Source organism: Bombina bombina, chromosome 1, assembly GCF_027579735.1.
Source record: "Bombina bombina isolate aBomBom1 chromosome 1, aBomBom1.pri, whole genome shotgun sequence".
NCBI lineage: Eukaryota > Metazoa > Chordata > Amphibia > Anura > Bombinatoridae > Bombina > Bombina bombina.
In genome coordinates, this window is record NC_069499.1 from 485131364 (window position 1) to 485154407 (window position 23044).

At 41.0% G+C, this 23044-nt stretch overlaps 1 protein-coding gene across 1 annotated transcript in view; it reads left to right on the plus strand.

Moving 5' to 3' along the window:
- Positions 1-23044, plus strand: part of DNAJC10 (DnaJ heat shock protein family (Hsp40) member C10) — a 204280-nt gene that overhangs the window by 45761 nt on the left and 135475 nt on the right. Inside the window, exons 5-10 of the mRNA XM_053712848.1 lie at positions 168-250; positions 1084-1215; positions 1439-1532; positions 9079-9156; positions 13824-13867; positions 14299-14436. Coding sequence (XP_053568823.1) covers positions 168-250; positions 1084-1215; positions 1439-1532; positions 9079-9156; positions 13824-13867; positions 14299-14436 — 569 coding nt within the window. The remainder of the gene's footprint in view (positions 1-167; positions 251-1083; positions 1216-1438; positions 1533-9078; positions 9157-13823; positions 13868-14298; positions 14437-23044) is intronic.

Consider the following 23044-nt stretch of genomic DNA (forward strand, 5'->3'; position numbering starts at 1 on the left):
CAACTAATCTAGCTATCTAATAGATCTAACCACCTCACATTTTCCATATGCTTTTAGCAGAGCATGTACTTAGAATGAACTTGTTTTTCTGAAACTAAACCTTTACAAGACACCATACAGTTAAAAATGTGCTGTTGACCCCCCCCCCCCCTTTTCTTTCCCTTCAGATGGCGCTGTTAACTCTGGCGAATTGTGGTTTATTAATTTTTATTCACCTCGATGTTCGCACTGCCATGATTTGGCACCTACGGTAGGAAAAATCGACTGTTAAAAGTGTTTACATTTCTATGGAAAGTATGGACACTTTTATAGGGACATAATAGTGAAAAATTAGATGTACAGGAGAATTAAGTTTTTCACTGCTCATCTTTTAATAGCATTTACTAAAAGCATTTTTGCTAATCAAACTTCATTCTTCTATTCATGTATTTACTAGGGTACCCAAATTCTTTCCATTTTATAATTTCTTTAATTATATGTACTTCCACATTTGTCATTTACCTTTCTGGCTTATGTTCTGTATATCTGAAAGGTATCTTAGTGTGGTGATCTTTCACAAGCGTAAATCCAGCTCTGAAAAGAGCCGAAGTAAACAAGGGGCTTCCTACTTCAGTATTCAGCAGAACAGAGCAGCAAAATGCCCATGTCTATTTTTTTTTATTTTTTTTAAAAAGCATGTAATTTTATCACTATCGACCCTGCACATCTGTGTTTAACCCTAAGAAAAGGGCTTAAAACCACAGGTAAAGTCCCAGTCAGGAGCCAAAGAGAACTGCTGATTTGCAGGGTTGATAGTGATAAAATTACATGCTCTAACGAATAAGAGGCTATCTTTCTTCTTTTTTTTTTCTCTCCACTATAATGGCCCTTCAAGCGTGTGTGCTATAAATATATAAATATGTTTAAAATCAGTTAAGAGAAAGATTTAGTCTCTTTGAAAAACTTATACATCACTAGAATGGACACAAATATTTCTTACATGCAATAATTGAAGGAAATGGTTTTTATTTTTATGAGCAGATGCTTTACACAAATATTGACGTTTTACAGTTTTATTTCAAATTTTGTATATTCTTACTTTAGTGGAGAAAGTTTGCCAAAGAAATGGATGGACTGATACGAATTGGAGCAGTGAACTGTGGTGATGACAGGATGCTTTGCAGAAGTAAAGGAATAAATAGTTACCCGAGTCTCTACATTTTTAAAACTGGAATGGTAAGTTAAACCTCTTACTGTAACCAGAAACGGCATTTTAATGTAGGATTGTCATTTCTGATGGTGTGTAATATCTTTATTAGCAATCAGCAACTCGGAACACTATTTAACCTCTTAGCTGCAAGTATCACACAGAGCTAATACACATTTAATACAGTGTTTTAATTCAAATCATTATTTTATTAAGGTCTCACTATTTGTTTGGGGCTTCTGTTCATTATAGGAACCAGTTAAGTACTATGGTGATCGATCGAAGGATAATCTGGTTAATTTTGCGATGCAGTATGTAACAAGCTCAGTAACAGAGTTATGGGCAGGTAAGACTATCTTTAAAGGATTCAGGTTTGTAATTATGGTTAAGAAATATGCTATTTTTAAAAATTCACTATTACAGTGCCTTTGTCAAAGTCCCTTTCTGGCTTCTGGGAATTCACAATCTTGGGAATTTGGTTTCTTAAAATCTGTTAAAGATGGTTTCCAAGCAAAGCTCTTATTGGGGTTTACTGATGCAAGTTATTACCTTAACAGATAATTGTTCTTGATGAAGCTCTAGCATTCTAAGCTTTATTTCCTACAATAGTGTTGCTTCTGGTTTTCTAGGTCAAAGTGTTAGGGTTTTTCTATTGATTTTATACTTGTGAAATGGGGTAAGCCCCAGTGTCAAAACTGGTAATCATCTGACTGGATTTGCACGCTTATTTTATATATATATATATATATATATATATATATATATATATATATATATATATATATATATATATATATATATATATATATATATATATATATATATATATACACACAAAATTTATTTTTTTTAGCACACCTTACAAAAAGTTTAAATCCACATCTGGGAGTGCTGCCAATATGACCCAGTAATTACACAAACAAAGAGGTATCAGCGCACATCCATTTTCAAAAGCACAACATATTTTCTCCAACATAGGTGTGTCCGGTCCACGGCGTCATCCTTACTTGTGGGATATTCTCTTCCCCAACAGGAAATGGCAAAGAGCCCAGCAAAGCTGGTCACATGATCCCTCCTAGGCTCCGCCTACCCCAGTCATTCTCTTTGCCGTTGTACAGGCAACATCTCCACGGAGATGGCTTAGAGTTTTTTAGTGTTTAACTGTAGTTTTTATTATTCAATCAAGAGTTTGTTATTTTGAAATAGTGCTGGTATGTACTATTTACTCAGAAACAGAAAAGAGATGAAGATTTCTGTTTGTATGAGGAAAATGATTTTAGCAACCGTAACTAAAATCCATGGCTGTTCCACGCAGGACTGTTGAGAGCAATTAACTTCAGTTGGGGGAACAGTGTGCAGTCTCTTGCTGCTTGAGGTATGACACATTCTAACAAGACGATGTAATGCTGGAAGCTGTCATTTTCCCTATGGGATCCGGTAAGCCATGTTTATTACGATCGTAAATAAGGGCTTCACAAGGGCTTATTAAGACTGTAGACTTTTTCTGGGCTAAATCGATTCATTATTAACACATATTTAGCCTTGAGGAATCATTTTATCTGGGTATTTTGATATAATAATATCGGCAGGCACTGTATTAGACACCTTATTCCTTAGGGGCTTTCCCAAAGCATAAGCAGAGCCTCATTTTCGCGCCGGTGTGGCGCACTTGTTTTTGAGAGGCATGGCATGCAGTCGCATGTGAGAGGAGCTCTGATACTTAGAAAAGACTTTCTGAAGGCGTCATTTGGTATCGTATTCCCCTTTGGGCTTGGTTGGGTCTCAGCAAAGCAGATACCAGGGACTGTAAAGGGGTTAAAGTTTAAAACGGCTCCGGTTCCGTTATTTTAAGGGTTAAAGCTTCCAAATTTGGTGTGCAATACTTTTAAGGCTTTAAGACACTGTGGTGAAAATTTGGTGAATTTTGCACAATTCCTTCATGTTTTTTCGCAATTGCAGTAATAAAGTGTGTTCAGTTTAAAATTTAAAGTGACAGTAACGGTTTTATTTTAAAACGTTTTTGTACTTTGTTATCAAGTTTATGCCTGTTTAACATGTCTGAACTACCAGATAGACTGTGTTCTGAATGTGGGGAAGCCAGAATTCCTATTCATTTAAATAAATGTGATTTATGTGATAATGACAATGATGCCCAAGATGATTCCTCAAGTGAGGGGAGTAAGCATGGTACTGCATCATTCCCTCCTTCGTCTACACGAGTCTTGCCCACTCAGGAGGCCCCTAGTACATCTAGCGCGCCAATACTCCTTACTATGCAACAATTAACGGCTGTAATGGATAATTCTGTCAAACATTTTAGCCAAAATGAACACTTGTCAGCGTAAGCGCGGCTGCTCTGTTTTAGATACTGAAGAGCATGACAACGCTGATATTAATATCTCTGAAGGGCCCCTAACCCAGTCTGATGGGGCCAGGGAGGTTTTGTCTGAGGGAGAAATTACTGATTCAGGGAACATTTCTCAACAGGCTGAACCTGATGTGATTGCATTTAAATTTAAGTTGGAACATCTCCGCATTCTGCTTAAGGAGGTATTATCCACTCTGGATGATTGTGACAAGTTGGTCATCCCAGAGAAACTATGTAAAATGGACAAGTTCCTAGAGGTGCCGGGGCTCCCAGAAGCTTTTCCTATACCCAAGCGGGTGGCGGACATTGTTAATAAAGAATGGGAAAGGCCCGGTATTCCTTTCGTCCCTCCCCCCATATTTAAAAAATTGTTTCCTATGGTCGACCCCAGAAAGGACTTATGGCAGACAGTCCCCAAGGTCGAGGGAGCGGTTTCCACTTTAAACAAACGCACCACTATACCCATAGAGGATAGTTGTGCTTTCAAAGATCCTATGGATAAAAAATTAGAAGGTTTGCTTAAAAAGATGTTTGTTCAGCAGGGTTACCTTCTACAACCAATTTCATGCATTGTCCCTGTCGCTACAGCCGCATGTTTCTGGTTCGATGAGCTGATAAAGGCGGTCGATAGTGATTCTCCTCCTTATGAGGAGATTATGGACAGAATCAATGCTCTCAAATTGGCTAATTCTTTCACCCTAGACGCCACTTTGCAATTGGCTAGGTTAGCGGCTAAGAATTCTGGGTTTGCTATTGTGGCGCGCAGAGCGCTTTGGTTGAAATCTTGGTCGGCTGATGCGTCTTCCAAGAACAAGCTACTTAACATTCCTTTCAAGGGGAAAACGCTGTTTGGCCCTGACTTGAAAGAGATTATCTCTGATATCACTGGGGGTAAGGGCCACGCCCTTCCTCAGGATCGGCCTTTCAAGGCAAAAAATAAACCTAATTTTCGTCCCTTTCGTAGAAACGGACCAGCCCAAGGTGCTACGTCCTCTAAGCAAGAGGGTAATACTTCTCAAGCCAAGCCAGCTTGGAGACCAATGCAAGGCTGGAACAAGGGAAAGCAGGCCAAGAAACCTGCCACTGCTACCAAGACTGCATGAAATGTTGGCCCCCGATCCGGGACCGGATCTGGTGGGGGGCAGACTCTCTCTCTTCGCTCAGGCTTGGGCAAGAGATGTTCTGGATCCTTGGGCGCTAGAAATAGTCTCCCAAGGTTATCTTCTGGAATTCAAGGGACTTCCCCCAAGGGGGAGGTTCCACAGGTCTCGGTGGTCTTCAGACCACATAAAAAGACAGGCATTCTTACATTGTGTAGAAGACCTGTTAAAAATGGGAGTGATTCATCCTGTTCCATTAAGAGAACAAGGGATGGGGTTCTACTCCAATCTGTTCATAGTTCCCAAAAAAGAGGGAACGTTCAGACCAATCTTAGATCTCAAGATCTTAAACAAGTTTCTCAAGGTTCCATCGTTCAAGATGGAAACCATTCGAACTATTCTTCCTTCCATCCAGGAAGGTCAATTCATGACCACGGTGGATTTAAAGGATGCGTATCTACATATTCCTATCCACAAGGAACATCATCGGTTCCTAAGGTTCGCATTCCTGGACAAACATTACCAGTTCGTGGCGCTTCCTTTCGGATTAGCCACTGCTCCAAGGATTTTCACAAAGGTACTAGGGTCCCTTCTAGCTGTGCTAAGACCAAGGGGCATTGCTGTAGTAACTTACTTGGACGACATTCTGATTCAAGCGTCGTCCCTTCCTCAAGCAAAGGCTCACACGGACATCGTCCTGGCCTTTCTCAGATCTCACGGATGGAAAGTGAACGTGGAAAAGAGTTCTCTATCCCCGTCAACAAGGGTTCCCTTCTTGGGAACAATTATAGACTCCTTAGAAATGAGGATTTTTCTAACAGAGGCCAGAAAAACAAAACTTCTAGACTCTTGTCGGATACTTCATTCCGTTCCTCTTCCTTCCATAGCTCAGTGCATGGAAGTGATCGGGTTGATGGTAGCGGCAATGGACATAGTTCCTTTTGCGCGCATTCATCTAAGACCATTACAACTGTGCATGCTCAGTCAGTGGAATGGGGACTATACAGACTTGTCTCCGAAGATACAAGTAAATCAGAGGACCAGAGACTCACTCCGTTGGTGGCTGTCCCTGGACAACCTGTCACAAGGGATGACATTCCGCAGACCAGAGTGGGTCATTGTCACGACCGTCGCCAGTCTGATGGGCTGGGGCGCGGTCTGGGGATCCCTGAAAGCTCAGGGTCTTTGGTCTCGGGAAGAGTCTCTTCTACCGATAAATATTCTGGAACTGAGAGCGATATTCAATGCTCTCAAGGCTTGGCCTCAGCTAGCGAGGGCCAAGTTCATACGGTTTCAATGAGACAACATGACAACTGTTGCGTACATCAACCATCAGGGGGGAACAAGGAGTTCCCTAGCGATGGAAGAAGTGACCAAAATCATTCTATGGGCGGAGTCTCACTCCTGCCACCTGTCTGCTATTCACATCCCAGGAGTGGAAAATTGGGAAGCGGATTTTCTGAGTCGTCAGACATTGCATCCGGGGGAGTGGGAACTTCATCCGGAAATTTTTGCCCAAGTCACTCAGCTGTGGGGCATTCCAGACATGGATCTGATGGCCTCTCGTCAGAACTTCAAAGTTCCTTGCTACGGGTCCAGATCCAGGGATCCCAAGGCGGCTCTAGTGGATGCACTAGTAGCACCTTGGACCTTCAAACTAGCTTATGTGTTCCCGCCATTTCCTCTCATCCCCAGGCTGGTAGCCAGGATCAATCAGGAGAGGGCGTCGGTGATCTTGATAGCTCCTGCGTGGCCACGCAGGACTTGGTATGCAGATCTGGTGAATATGTCATCGGCTCCACCTTGGAAGCTACCTTTGAGACGAGACCTTCTTGTTCAGGGTCCGTTCGAACATCCGAATCTGGTTTCACTCCAGCTGACTGCTTGGAGATTGAACGCTTGATTTTATCGAAGCGAGGATTCTCAGATTCTGTTATCGATACTCTTGTTCAGGCCAGAAAGCCTGTAACTAGAAAGATTTACCACAAAATTTGGAAAAAATATATCTGTTGGTGTGAATCTAAAGGATTCCCTTGGGACAAGGTTAAGATTCCTAGGATTCTATCCTTCCTTCAAGAAGGATTGGAAAAAGGATTATCTGCAAGTTCCCTGAAGGGACAGATTTCTGCCTTGTCGGTGTTGCTTCACAAAAAACTGGCTGCTGTGCCAGATGTTCAAGCCTTTGTTCAGGCTCTGGTTAGAATTAAGCCTGTTTACAAACCTTTGACTCCTCCTTGGAGTCTCAATTTAGTTCTTTCAGTTCTTCAGGGGGTTCCGTTTGAACCCTTGCATTCCGTTGATATTAAATTATTATCTTGGAAAGTTTTGTTTTTAGTTGCAATTTCTTCTGCCAGAAGAGTTTCAGAATTATCTGCTCTGCAGTGTTCTCCTCCTTATCTGGTGTTCCATGCAGATAAGGTGGTTTTACGTACTAAACCTGGTTTTCTTCCAAAAGTTGTTTCTAACAAAAACATTAACCAGGAGATTATCGTACCTTCTCTGTGTCCGAAACCAGTTTCAAAGAAGGAACGTTTGTTGCACAATTTGGATGTTGTTCGCGCTCTAAAATTCTATTTAGATGCTACAAAGGATTTTAGACAAACATCTTCCTTGTTTGTTGTTTATTCCGGTAAAAGGAGAGGTCAAAAAGCAAATTCTACCTCTCTCTCTTTTTGGATTAAAAGCATCATCAGATTGGCTTACGAGACTGCCGGACGGCAGCCTCCCGAAAGAATCACAGCTCATTCCACTAGGGCTGTGGCTTCCACATGGGCCTTCAAGAACGAGGCTTCTGTTGATCAGATATGTAGGGCAGCGACTTGGTCTTCACTGCACACTTTTACCAAATTTTACAAGTTTGATACTTTTGCTTCTTCTGAGGCTATTTTTGGGAGAAAGGTTTTGCAAGCCGTGGTGCCTTCCGTTTAGGTGACCTGATTTGCTCCCTCCCTTCATCCGTGTCCTAAAGCTTTGGTATTGGTTCCCACAAGTAAGGATGACGCCGTGGACCGGACACACCTATGTTGGAGAAAACAGAATTTATGTTTACCTGATAAATTACTTTCTCCAACGGTGTGTCCGGTCCACGGCCCGCCCTGGTTTTTTAATCGGGTCTGATAATTTATTTTCTTTAACTACAGTCACCACGGTACCATATGGTTTCTCCTATGTAAATATTCCTCCTTAACGTCGGTCGAATGACTGGGGTAGGCGGAGCCTAGGAGGGATCATGTGACCAGCTTTGCTGGGCTCTTTGCCATTTCCTGTTGGGGAAGAGAATATCCCACAAGTAAGGATGACGCCGTGGACCGGACACACCGTTGGAGAAAGTAATTTATCAGGTAAACATAAATTCTGTTTTTTACTGCTGCAAAAAATTGCCTGCATATACATCAAGAGACAACTATCTTTTTTTAAAAAAAATATTGGGAACTTAGTCACACAATATGGCCATATTTTGCTTAGCCAGTCACTGCTTACAAGGTGCCCCAATTCGACTGGTCCTACTCTAAATGCTTTTGCCACAGAGGGCTGAAACATTCCTGCTTTTACTCTTCATAATAGAATGAGACTCCCTGGCTTTTTATTCACAACTCTTTAACACTGTAATGAGCACACCTGAACTTGGGTGGGGTGCTTAAACCAATGGGAGATGGTCAGTCTCCCTGGTAATTTTAAATACAAATACAAAATTTGTTTTTTTAGCACACCTTACAAAAAGTTTAAATCAACATCTGGGAGTGCTGCCAATATGACCCAGTAATTACACAAACAAAGAGGTATCAGCGCACATCCATTTTCAAAAGCACAACATATTTTTTACTGCTGCAAAAAATTTTGTAACACAACAAAAAAATTTGTAACACAACATATATAGCTTGTTGGCAAAGTGATCTATATCTACCTTGGTTATGAGACATTGGCTGTTTATACAAGGGAATGTTATGCATCAATTTGGGCAGTGTCCATATGTACAGAAAGGAATAAACTTCCGTTAGAGGGGGGTTAAGACAACCACTGTGGAGGGGCTACCCTAAGAAATAATTATGCTTACACAGTGCAGTAAATATAGCAGACTTGATGTGTCTATGGCTCTTATCTACCATCAAAATCTGTTTTACTGTTCCAAAAAGGCAGAAGCAAAAATACCCAGTTGCTAGGACTTCTGGCGTGGGATATCTCATTTAAGGAAGGTGGTGTGTTGCTAAATGTTTGTTATGGTCCTTTTATTCAAAATATGGTTCGTTCTTGATTCTCATTCTGAGACTATTGAAAATGTTTTGTTTTGCTTTTTGTAAAAAATCTACTATATGTAAAAAAACTATAAGAGAAGTTACTCAGATATTAATGTGCCATTAAATACCATTTCAAGCTCTGTTAGTCCTGTTTCTCACTGACCCAATTGTGAATCCTCTTTATTTTAGGAAATTTCAGAAGTGTGATTGAAAAGGCATTTGCATCTGGTGTAGGCTGGCTAATTACCTTCTGTGCTGACAGTGGAGGTAACGTTCTGTTTTAATCCATTTACAATGTCTTTTAAGTAATACCATAGTACTTCCCCTATCAATTATTAAATGTCTGAGATGTAACTTCTCTGATATATTGTGGCATTCAGATAATACATAGTAGTGAGCTGTTTGAAAAATTGTATAACAGGATAAGTAGGAAGTATATTATAGGTGTCAAAGTTGTGTGTATCAGCCAGAGACGGTATAACTTTTAGTCCATTGAAATAAGCACTCTTACAGGGCAGTTTAGAAAATATTGTTTCAACGAATGACTGTCAAAAGCCATATAATACAGAACAGGAAACATTGTGCTCACTCTCGTGGAGTTATTTGAGTCATCACTGAGTCTAAAATGCAAGTCTGTCAAAAGAACTGAGATAAGAGTGCAGTCTGTAGAGGTTTAAAGTAAATGTCAACTTTCATGATCAAGTGCCTGTTTTTTAAAACTATTAAAAACAGGGGCACTTTCATTCATGAAAGTTTACATTGCACCGGATTTTACAAATACTTACCACCTTCTCCTGGAACTCCGATTTCCTTCCCCCCCCCTGCTTCTTCCTGCTGTACTTAAACAGCAATGACAAAACCACAAAAAGCTGTGATTGGAGGTAGCCGGTTTAGTCATTGCTGACTAAGTACAGAGGACCTGTAGGCGGGGGATCGGCGTTTCAGGAGAAGGCAAGTATTTGTAAAATCTGGTGCAATGTAAACTTTCATAAATGAAAGTGCCCCTGTTTTAAACATTTTTTTATTTTTTTTTAAACGGCCACTTTTATCATGAAAGTTGACATTCACTTTAAGTACAAGATAATCGGAGGTAAAAAAATATATATTAATATAACTGTTATGCAAAACTGGGGAATGGGTAATAAATGGATTATGACCTCTAGTTATCAAGCCGTCAACCGCAAATACGCTAGAATTCTGCAGCGTATTTGTGGCGAGGCTGATTCGCCGTAGTTATTAAGCCCTACAGACCGGCAAAAGTAGAATATAGTGACGTAACATACAATCCCCCGGACTCGGTCTGACACAGATCGATGGCTACGTCACTACAGATGTTCCGAACGCAAGTTCGGCACAATCTGACTACTTTTGGAAGTTATCAAAGAACAACCAGATACGCTCGCCACTATTCCGGCCCAGCCCTGGAGGGGGCGGATCCCATAGGAATCGATGGGAGTCTGACAGCAGCGAGAGCTCATGTTCGCTGCTGCCCGATATCCCATTGATTTCTATGGGAACGTCTACACCTAACACCCTAACATGTACCCCGAGTCTAAACACCCCTAATCTGCCCCCCCTACACCGCCGCCACCTACTTTATACTTATTAATCCCTAAACCGCCGCTTCCGGACCCCTCCGCAACTATAATAAATATATGAACCCCTAAACCGCGGCAACTATAATAAATATATGAACCCCTAAACCGCTGCTCCCGCCACCTTCATTATACCTAATTAACCCCTAATCTGCCACCCCCTGTACCGCCGCCACCTACATAAAGTTATTAACCCCCTATCCTGCCGATCCCGGACCCCGACGCAAATAATTGAATTGTTTAACCCCTAAACCGCCGCACCCGGAGCCCTCCGCCACCTACATTACATTTATTAACCCCTATCCTGCCCCCACTACACCGCCTCCACCTACAGTACATTAATCCCTAATCTACCCCCCTACACCGCCGCCAATATATTAAATGAATTAACCCCTAAACCTAAGTCTAACCCTAACACCCCCCGTAACTTAAATATTATTTAAATTAATCTAAATAAATATTCCTATAATTAAATTAATCCTATTTAAAGCTAAATACTTATATATAAAATAAACCCTAAGATAGCTACAATATAATTAATTACATTGTAGCTATTTTGGGGTTTATTTTTATTTTACAGGTAACTTTGTATTTATTTTAACTAGGTACAATAGCTATTAAATAGTTAACTATTTAATAGCTACCTAGTTAAAATAATTACAAAATTACCTGTAAAATAAATCCTAACCTAAGTTACAATTACACCTAACACTACACTATCATTAAATTAACTACAATTACCTAACATGAAATAAACTTAACTAAAAATAACTAAAGTACAAAAAAACCCCTCTAAATTACAGAAAATAAAAAAAAAATTACAAGAAGTTTAAACTAATTACACCTAATCTAAGCCCTACCCTATACTAAATTACAAATAGCCCTTAAAAGGGCCTTTTGCGGGGCATTGCCCCAAAGTAATTGGCTCTTTTATCTGTAAAAAATAAATAAATACAATACCCCCCCCCCTAACATTACAACCCACCACCCACACACCCCTACTCTAAAACCCACCGATCCCCCCCCTTAAAAAAAACCTAACACTACCCCATTGAAAATCACCCTACCTTGAGCCGTCTTCACCCAGCCGGGCATCACTGGTCATCCGATGGGGCAGAAGAGGACATCCGGACCGGCAGACATCTTCATCCAAGCGGCATCTTCTATCTTCATCCTTCCGGCGATGAGCGGCTCCATCTTAAAGACCTCCGGCGTGGAACATCCTTCTAGGCCGACGACTGGCTGGTCCTTTAAATGACGTCATCCAAGATCCAATCGGAATTAAGGTAGGAAAAATCTGGCTGATGTAATCAGCCAATCGGATTGAAGTTCAATCGCCGGAAGGATGAAGATAGAAGATGCCGCTTGGATGAAGATGTCCGGATGTCCACTTCTGCCCGGATAGGATGAAGACTTCTGCTGGTCTGGAATTTCCTCTTCTGCCCCATCGGATGACCAGTGATGTCCGGCTGGGTGAAGACGGCTCAAGGTAGGGTGATCTTCAAAGGGGTAGTGTTAGGTTTTTTTTAAGGGGGGGATCGGGTGGGTTTTAGAGTAGGGGGGTGTGGGTGGTGGGTTGTAATGATGGGGGGTATTGTATTTTTTTTAATTTTTTTTTACAGGTAAAAGAGCTGATTACTTTGTGGCAATGCCCTGCAAAAGGCCCTTTTAAGGTCTATTTGTAATTTTAGTATAGGGTAGGGCTTTTAATTATTTTAGGGTTTTATTTTATTAGGGGGCTTAGATTAGGTGTAATTAGTTTAAACTTCTTGTAATTTTTTTTTATTTTCTGTAATTTAGAGGGTTTTTTTTTTTTTTTAGTTAAAGGGACATAATACTCATATGCTAAATCACTTGAAACTGATGCAGTATAACTGTAAAAAGCTGACAGGAAAATATCACCTGAGCATCTCTATGTAAAAAAGGAAGATATTTTACCTCACAATCTCCTCAGCTCAGCAGAGTAAGTTCTGTGTAAAAAGTTATACTCAACTGCTCCCAGCTGCAGGTAAAAAAATTTAAAAAAAAATGAAGAAATGAACAGCAGCATCAGCAGTGCTGAGGTTATGAACTTTTACTGTGATCTCATGAGATTTGACTTGACTCTCATGAGATTTCATTGTAAACTGATTGGTGAAATAAGATGAGAGTGCACGATGCTCATCCCTTCAGCTGTCCTAGGACAGACTTACTAATATGCTGCTTAGAAATCCTTTATAATGGGAGGTGGCTACTGAGGAACTTTTGAGGTAAAATATCTTTCTTTTTTACATAGAGATGTTCAGGAGATATTTTCTAGTCAGCTTTTTACAGCTATGCTGCATCACTTTCAAGTGTTTAAACATTTGGGTATTATGGCCCTTTAAGTTTATTTAATGTTAGGTAATTGTAGTTAATAATTTAATTAATTTAATGATAGTGTAGTGTTAGGTGTAATTGTAACTTAGGTTAGGAGTTATATTACAGATAATTTTGTATTTATTTTAACTAGGTAGCTATTAAATAGTTATTAACTATTTAATAACTATTGTACCTAGTTAAAATAAATACAAAGTTGCCTGTAAAATAAAAATAAATCCAAAAATAGCTACAATGTAATTATTAAATATATTGTAGCTATCTTAGGGTTTATTTTATAGGTAAGTATTTAGTTTTAAATAGGATTAATTTATTTAATTATAGGAATATTTATTTAGATTAATTTAAATATTTAAGTTAGGGGGGTGTTAGGGTTAGACTTAGGTTTAGGGATTAATTCATTTAATATGTTGGCGGCGGTGTAGGGGAGTAGATTAGAGGTTAATCAATGTACTGTAGGTGTGGGGGGGGCAGGATAGGGGTTAATAAATGTAATGTAGGTGGCGGAGGGCTCCGGGTGCAGCGGTTTAGGGGTTAAACAATTTATTTGCGGCGGGGTCCGGGATCGGCAGGATAGGGGTTAATAACTTTATGTACGGTGCGGCAGACTAGGGGTCAATAGGTATAATGTAGATGGCGGGGTCCGGGAGCAGCGGTTTAGGGGTTTATATATTGTAGTTGTGGCGGGGTCCGGGAGCGGCGGTTTAGGGGGTATAACAGTATAGTATAGTGTGGGTGCTTAGTGACAGGCTAGCAAGAAAACTGTGAAGAAGCCGATGAGCAGCGAGGTCGATGACTGTCAGTTAACAGTCCGGTGCTCATCGCTCCGTACTTGGTTTGTAATAGTAACTTGTTAGGATTATACTTTTTTACTGTGTTGCTTTTAAGGACTTTAAGAATGTATGTCGGTTTTTATATGGGGTTTTTCCCTCTAATTTATGCAATAGATCATTACAGGGGGTTTATTTCTTTTCTCTCCAGATTGCTTGACGTCTCAGACACGTCTAAAACTTGCAGGTATGCTGGTAAGTGATATTCTAAGACATCTTGTTTATTACAGATATTATCAGCACATTACCTTAACGTAACCATATATTTCAACCTGTAACACAAAATATTACTTCACCTCCAGTATTAAAATTAAATCAAATTTTTCAGAGTTAAATGAATTCTATAAAACAAAGTCTGCTTTGTCCTGTGAAAAACTCCAGGATGTTTCTATTCAAAGATTTTATTCATCTATATGCATTTAAATTTTGATCATAATGTCCCATTAAATTTCCCACAGATGTAATAAAATGTGTTCTTCAAACGGTTGCATCTATCATTCCAATATTATGATCTATTTTTGAACCTTGTTACACAATGTTGCTGTAACTAGTTATAAACTTTTATTTATATTATACAGTTGAAAAGCTGGTGATCTGTTTGTTTTTTTTTTTTTTCCCCCCCATAGGAAGGTCTTGTTAACGTAGGATGGATGGATTGCTCTACCCAAGCTGATCTCTGTGACAATTTAGAGATCACAACTAGCACTACAGCTTATTTTCCACCTGGAGCTACACTGATGAAGAAAGATAAAAGCGGTGTTTTGGTAATTCTATAGTAGTGAATTAAATATTTAACTTATGTTAAACTGTTTGCTATTCATATAAAACTACCTGACTCTTCCTCTATGGGGAAAAAGTAGCTGACATCACAGCATTCATCATTGGCACTGCATATAACCCATTATATAAAATGCATAAATACATTTTTATTCCCATGTCACACATAAGACTCTTACTGCATCAAGCTTTTAATTTCTCTCATCTCTCTGAAATCCCAGTGTTTTTTTTTTTTTTTTTCTTCTCCAGGAGAAGGTGAAGATTTGAGGTGTTCATAATTTTATTCTAAGAGAGAGGGGATCTTTGATCTCATATTTCCCCTCGGGTGAAATTTTGGAGAGAGGGGCATATGAGAGTACTTGGCTGTGTAATGTAATTATTCTGTGGGAGTTGTTGTCACAAGCCTGCCACAGATGTCAGTGGGACTGGTCCTTCAGCCTCCTCCTGTTTGGCCATGTAGATGCACTCCCTCAGTGAAACCTCTACTGTTCAATACAGTACTGGATGGGCTCTCTACTGTACACTAGGGTTGCAGCTGGGTTAGCACAGTTAAGTGGGTGTCTTTCTGGGTAAGTACCTTTTAGGAATTTCTAGTCTATCATAGCCAGAGGACAATCTGCAGGTAACACCGATTTGAGTGTACAAGTGTCATACTGTTTTCAGGACATTTTGGGTAATATGTGTGCTTTTAACTGTTTGCTGCTGTGGCTCTTTTTTTCTTTTTTAAAGGGTTATGCTGGGTCCTGTTAGAGTGGCTATAATCTGGGGATCTTATTAAGTGCGGCTATGGCTTGTGCTCTTCTCGCTCACATTCCTGGAGGTTAATTTAATCACAGCTCAAAGGGTGACAGCGCAGCGTGGTTATTTTATCTTTGTCAATGAGTGTTAAGGATTTTCCTGCGACACTTAAATCCCCTGTCTGATAGCGCAGTGTGTTTCACACTAAATTACAGACTTTTCATGGTTAAGTTGTCCCCTCTTCCCTTGCAACTTGTCTAATAGGGACACGACTTAACACCACCCACATCTGTCAGGTGCACTGTGCACATTCAGATCCCCTTTACATCAGGCAGTGACATGCCTTAAACAGGTGTACCAGGTATCCAGCCATATTTTAGTTACACGGCTAAAAGGGGAGCGCTTCATGCACGCTTTTAGACAGGACACAGACATTCAGACCTTGTGTATGGACCTATAACCCCCAGACTCGTTATTTCACTATACTTGCATAGATACCGGTGCTCTGGTCGCCCAATATACTATCACACAGGCCTTTGGTTGATACAGGCCGCATCGCTGGGCGGAGATGCAGATTCCCGCCCTAGGCATAGTTTTTGCGTCATTTCCACTGCGTTACTGACCTGTGGGAGAGTGGTAGCAATGCAGATTGCCCGGACCAGAGGTGGTGTTAGATGCCCTAAACAGGGCTTAAAGGTGGTCAGTTGATTGGTGTATTGAAAATCTGGGTACCCCACTGTGCAGCTCACGATTGTTGCCGCAATTTTGTTTTTTCACACCACAACATTATGGGTGACTCTATATTGATAGTCTGGAGGAATCTTCCTCAGTGCATTCCATTGACAATAATACATTGTATTCTTAGCAAAATTAGTACTGTGTCCCCTCCGGCACAATTATGCAATTGTGGCCTTGCATATGTCCTGACGACTTATTCAGGAGGCCCAAGCTGACAGTCCGCAGAAGAGTTTCCTCGTTGCCTATATCCAGCAGGCCCTATCGCGGCCTCTCAAATTTTGGCTGCTATGGACCACCCTGTCAAACAGCCCATAAAAGTGACCACGGTCGCCCCAGAGCGCTGTGAAGAGAGCAGCACAAGTGGTGGAGGCCACGACTGACGGTTATAGGCAACCTTCTGACGACGAACCCTTAGTTAGCTCTGAAGGACAACTTCCTTCCTCTGACCCTTCTGAAGGAGATTTGGAAGAGGACTCTGAGGAGGGTACGATTATGTTCAAGGTGGAGCAGCTTCGACTCCTGCTTAATAGGGTTATATTTTCCCTGGGGGTTCCGGCGTTTAGAGACTTGAATCAGTATTTAGACCTAGGGCTCCTGAGGTATTTTCTGTACCCCCTGTCATCGTGGAGATAATGTCCAAGGGATATGCTTGCTTATAAAAAATTGGTTCCTGTTTCCGGGTCTGGACTCTAATAGACTCGGTCACAGGTGGAAAGGGAGCTTTTCTACAGCAGGACAAAGAGTCTAACCCCAAAGGTTGTTTGGTGTGACGTTTTGTTTCTTTCATCCAAACAGAAACCAGAGGAGCGTGGTAGTACCTAAAACGGATTCTCCCAGGGCTACCTGGAAGCCCACCCAGGGGTGGAACAAGAACAAGCAGTCCAAGAAGGCTTCACAGGACAACAAGTCAGCATGATGTTATCGCTCCTGATCTAGGACCACGTTGTGTGGGGGCAGACTCTCTCTCTCTCTCTCTATTTCAGAGGGAATGGGCTCAGTCCGTTCAAGACCCTTGTGTTCTGGACATTAATTGCCAGGGATACAGTATAATTTTTCAGTCTTGCCCCCCAAAGGACCGCTTCCTTCTGTCAAGAGTTTCAGAAAACCCAGTAAAGATTGCGACACTACTCCCCTGTGTGGATGACCTCATAGTCGTGGGTGTGTTGGTTCCAGTTCCCTCATCAGAGGAGAAAATGGTTCTACTCCAATCTTTGTGGTCCAAAAGAAATTGGGCACAAACTGTCTCGTTCTGGACCTGAAGGGCATCAACAGGTTCGTAAGGGTTCCCACCTTCAAGATGGAAACTATAAGATCCATTCTTTCCCTCGTCCAAGAGGGTCAGTTCATGACTACAATAGACTTGAAGGATGCATACCATCACATTCCAATCCACAGAGATCATCTATGTTTTTCCTGTGTTTGCCTTCCTAAACCAGCACTTCCAGTTTGTTTTTTCATTTGGACTGGCTACGGCACCCAGTGTGTTCACCAAGGTGCTGGCAGCTCTGCTGGTTACTCTTGTGTCTTTGGGGCGCACAGTTGGAAGGTCAATCTGGAAAAGAGCTGCCACATCCCGGCTACGAGGATTAACATTCTGGGAACGATCATAGACTTAGTCAGTATGTGCATCTACCTCATAGATCACCGCAGAGAGAAGCTTCAAACGACATGTCACCTGCTTCAGTCCAGTGCTCCTCCTTCAATAGCCCAATGCATGGAGGTTGTAGGTGTAATGGTTGTGGCATCCGATGCTATACCGTTTGCTTGCTTTCATCTGAGACCACTACAGTTGCGTATGCTCACACAATGGAATGGAGACCATTCTGATTTGTTGCAGGTCATCTATTTGGATGCCCAAATAAGAGTCTCACTTGGTGGCAGTCTCCAAAGGACGTATTTTCCGTGGCCCATCTTGGGGGATTATCACCACAGATGCTAGTCTGTCCGGCTGTGGTGCGGTGTGTGGTCCTCTGAGAGCCCACGGAACTTGGTTTAAGGATGAAGTTTCTCTTCTGATCAACACTTTCTAGTTGAGAGCTATTTACAATGCCCTTCTAGCATGGCCCCAGCTGGGTTATGTCTGATATCGGATTCCAATTGGACAACACCATTACCATGGCCTACATTAACCATCAGATTGACACACAGAGTTCTCTTGTGATGCAGGGGGTCTCTCAAATCCTGATGTCGGCAGAGATGCATCATTCTCAGATCACAGCTATCCACATCCCAGTTGTGGAGAATTGCAACTGACCTGTGGGAGAGTGGTAGCAATGCAGATCAGCCGGACCAGAGGTGGTGTAAGATGCCCGAAACAAGTTTTTGCAAGTTTTCCTGAGCAGGCAGACTCTCTCTCCACTTGGAGTGGTCCCTATATCAGGAAGTGTTTCTGGCGATCACTCAGATATGGTGTTCCCGACATAGATTTAATTGTTTCCCCTTTTTCACACCAATCTCTCGAGATACTGATTGCGGTCCAGGGATCCTCATTCAGAGCTGGTGGACTCTCAGTGGAACTTCATACTAGTGTATCTGTTTCCACCAATTGTCCTCCTGCCCCGAGTGGTTGCAAGGTTCAAGCAGGAGGGAATACCAACTATTCTGAAAGCTCCTGCGTGGCCACGCAGGACTTGGAACGCAGACCAAGTGACCATGTTGTCAGCTCCTCCTTGGCGGTTATCTCTTCATCAGGACCTTTTGACTCAGGGCCCGTTATTTTACCAAAACCTAGATACTCTGGGGCTGACTACCTGGAGATTGAATAGTTGATCTTAGCTCAGAGGCGCTTCTCTGACAGGGTGATCAATACTCTTATCCAGGCTATTACAATGTCTGGAGGACATATCTTTACTGGTGTGACAATTGAGGTTTTTCTTGGCATAGAGTGAAGACTCTGCATATCTTACAGTTTCTCCAGGAGTGTCTGGAGAAAGGCCTGTCGGCCAGTTCTTTCAAGGATCATATCTCTCTGCCCTTTCTGTTTTGTTTCACAAGAAGTTGGCTAGTTTGCCGGATGTTCAGGAGTTTGTTCAGGCTCTGGCCTGAATTAGACCTGTTTTCAAACCTGCTGCTCCTTCATGGATCCTACTTTTAGTTCTTGAGGTTCTTCAGTGGGCTCTGTTTGAGCCTCTGCATGCTGTTAATATTAAGTTACTCACTTATAAAGTTGTTTTCTTGTTGTCTATTTCCTCTGCTTGAAGAGTATCAGAGCTTTTGGCTCTAATGTGTATCTGGTGATCCCTCAGGATAAGGCTGTGTTGAGGACTCAACTAGGCTTTCTACCCAAGGTGTTAGCTAATACTCGCAACATCAACCAGGAAATTGTAGTTCACTTTGTCCCAAGCCGTCCTCCTCCAAAGAGAGATTGTTACATAATTTGGACGTGGTCAGCTTGATGTTTCTACCTTAACGCTACTAAGGAGTTTTCTCAATCATCTTCCTTATTTATCTTGTACACTGGTAAGCGCACGGGGCAGAAGGCCTCAGCTGTCACACTTTCCTTTTGGTTGAGAAGTCTGATTCGCACGGCTTACAAGGAGGCGTTACAGGAACCCCCTTCACGAATCACAGCACATTCTTCCTGTGCGGTCTCTACTACTTGGGCCTTCAAGAATGAGGCCTCAATTGAACAGATTTGCAAGGCTGCAACTTGGTCTTCTTTGCACACTTTCACGAAGTTCTATAAAGTTGATGGGTTTTTTTTCTTCAGCGGAGGCCTCTTTTGGGAGAAGGGTTCTACAAGTGGTGGTGTCTAGTAATAAGGACTGCCTTCCCTACTTTTTCCCTCCCAAACATTCGTGAGCTCCACAGCTTGGTTATTGGTTTCCCATATGTTATGAATGTTCTCATGGACTCTCACTCCAATAGAAGGAAAATTAAAATAAATCCTTACCTGATCAATTTATTTTCTTTTTGGCAGTGAGAGTCCATGACCCCGCCCTGACATATGTAGTGGCGGAAGTCGTTTGCACCTTTGTACCCCTTGTATCTCTCTTCGCTTTTCCTTATCCTCGGCTTGAACTACTGAGAGGGTAGGGGAAGTGGGAGGGATATTTGTAGCTTTTGTTTTGGTGTTCTTTTCCTTTTCCCGGTGGCCAAGTTGAGTAATTACCATAGGTTATGAATGTTCCCATTGTCTCACTGTCAAGAATTTATCATGTAAGCATACATTTTATTTTTATATAGATAGGGGCTGTAGTGGAGTGTTAAAGGGATATAAAATCCACATTTATTTTTCTTTCATGTAATTGGCAAGAGTCCATGAGCTAGTGACATATGGGATATACAATCCTAATAGGAGGGGCAAAGTTTCCCAAACCTCAAAATGCCTATAAATACACCCCTCACCACACCCACAATTCAGTTTTACAAACTTTGCCTCCTATGGAGGTGGTGAAGTAAGTTTGTGCTAAGATTTCTACTTTGATATGCGCTTCTCAGCATTGTTGAAGCCAGATTCCTCTGAGTACAGCGAATGTCAGAGGGACGTGAAGGGAGTATCACCTATTGAATACGATGATTTCTCTAACAGGGGTCTATTTCATGGGTTCTCTGTTATCGGTCGTAGAGATTCATCTCCTACCTCCCTTTTCAGATCGACGATATACTCTCAATTTACCATTACCTCTACTGATAACTTTCTGTACTGGTTTGGCTATCTGCTATATGTGGATGGGTGTCTTTTGGTAAGTATGTTTTTTATTACTTAAGACACCTCAGCTATGGTTTGGCACTTTACATATATTTAGAACTTTATATAAATGCATATTGTACTTATATTTGCCATGAGTCAGGTTCATGTATTTCCTTCTGCACACTGTCGGTTTCATATTTGGGTAATATAATCATCTTTTAAAGAAATTTTTTTCTTACCTGGGGTTTAGTCTTTTTTCAATTGACTACTTCTTGCAAATTGCGGGCGGCATTAGGCCCGCTGGTGCGTCAAATGCTAAACTTTATTGCGTCATTCTTGGAGCGAAAAATACATCTGACGCAACTTCGTCATTTACGGCGTCATACTTGACACCGAGACCTTTCACACGGTTGCATCACTAGTGACGAGAGTTTGTCATTTCCGGTTATTTTTTGGTGCCAAAAGGTTTACGTTACGTTGTGCGTCATACTTGGCGCCAAACTTTTTCATTATTTCAATACCCCATTGATGTTTGCCTCTTGATTATTTTTTTTCTCTATCAGAGGTCTATGCTAGTTGCTTTTTTTCCCATTCCTGAAACTGTCATATAAGGAAATAGATAATTTTGCTTTATAAGTTGCTTTTTCTCTTACATTTTGCAAGATGTCTCTATCTATCTGATCCTGCCTCAGAAGTTTCTGCTGGAACATTGCTGCCTGACATCGGTCCTACCAAAAGCTAAGTGCATTTGTTGTAAAATTGTTGAAATTATTTTGCCGAATGTCATTTGTAATAGTTGTCATGATAAACTTTTACATGCAGTTAGTGTATCCATCAGTAATAGTACATTGCCAGTTGTAGTTCCTTCAACTTCTAATGTGCATGATATACCTGTAAATTTTAAAGAATTTGTTTCTATTTTGAAGGCTTTCTCTGCATTTCCACCTTCTAATAAATGTAAAAGGTCTTTTTAAACTTCTCATTTAGTTGATGAAATTTCAAATGACCAACAACCTAATATATCCTCTTCTGATGAGGATCTATCTGATACAGAAGATCCTTCCTCAGACATTGACGCTGACAAATCTATCTATTTATTTATTTAAAATAGAGTATATGCGTTGTTTGTTAAAAGAAGTGTTAATTATTTTGAATGTTGAGGTAACCAGTCCTATTCACGTTCTGTCTAATAAACGTTTAAATGCTGTTTTTAAACCTCCTGTGGTTTCTCCAGGGGTTTTTCCTATTCCTGAGGCTATTTCTGATATGATTTCTAGGGAATGGAATAAGCCAGGTACTTCTTTTATTCCTCCTTCAAGGTTTAAAAAATTGTATCCTTTACCAGCAAAATCTATAGAGTTTTGGGAAAAAAAATCCCCAAGTTAATGGGGCTATTTCTACTCTTGCTAAACGAACCACTATTCCTATGGAAGATAGTACTTCCTTTAAGGATCCTTTAGATAGGAAGCTTGAATCTTATCTAAGGAAGGCCTATTTATATTCAGGTCATCTTCTCAGACCTGCAATTTCTATGGCTGATGTTGTGGCTGCATCAACCTTCTGGTTGGAGAATTTAGCCCAACAGGAATTGGATTCTGACTTATCTAGCATTATTTGCCTATTGCCATATGCTAATCATTTTATTTGTGATGCAATTTTTGATATTATCAAAATTGATGTTAGATCAATGTCTTTAACTTTTTTAGCTAGAAGAGCTTTGTGGCTTAAATCTTGGAATGTTGATATGTCATCTAAATCTAGATTACTATCTCTTTCTTTCCAAGGTAATAATTTATTATTTCAACTGTCACTGGGGGAAGGGAGTTTTTCTGCCTCAGGATTAAAAATCTAAGGGTAAATCTAAGGCTTCTAACCTTTTTCGTTCCTTTCATCAGAATAAGGAACAAAAACTCAATCCTCCCCCTAAGGAGTCTGCTTCCAATTGGAAGCCTTCCTCAAATTGGAATAAATCCAAGCGATTTAGGAAACCTAAGTCTGCATGAAGATGCGGCCCTCATTCTAGCTCACCTGGTAGGGGGCAAATTAAGGTTTTTCAAGGATATTGGGATAAAATCTGTCCAAAATCAATGGATTCAGAGCATTGTCTCTCAAGGGTATCGAATAGGATTCAGAGTAAGACCTCCTGTGAAGATTTTTTTTTTTTCTCTCGCGTATCCCAGTAAATCCAGTAAAAGCTCAGGCTTTCCTGAAGTGTTTCAGACCTGGAGTCTTCAGGGGTAATCATGCCAGTTCCTCCTCAGGAACAAGGCTTGGGGTTTTATTCAAATCTATTCATTGTACCAAAGAAGGAAAATGTATTCAGACCAGTTCTGGATCTGAAAATTTTTGAATTGTTATGTAAGAGTACCAACTTTCAAGATGGTGACTAAGGACTATTCTGCCTTTTGTTCAGCAAGGACATTATATGTCCACAATAGACTTGCAGGATGCATACCTTCATATTCCGATTCATCCAGGACATTATC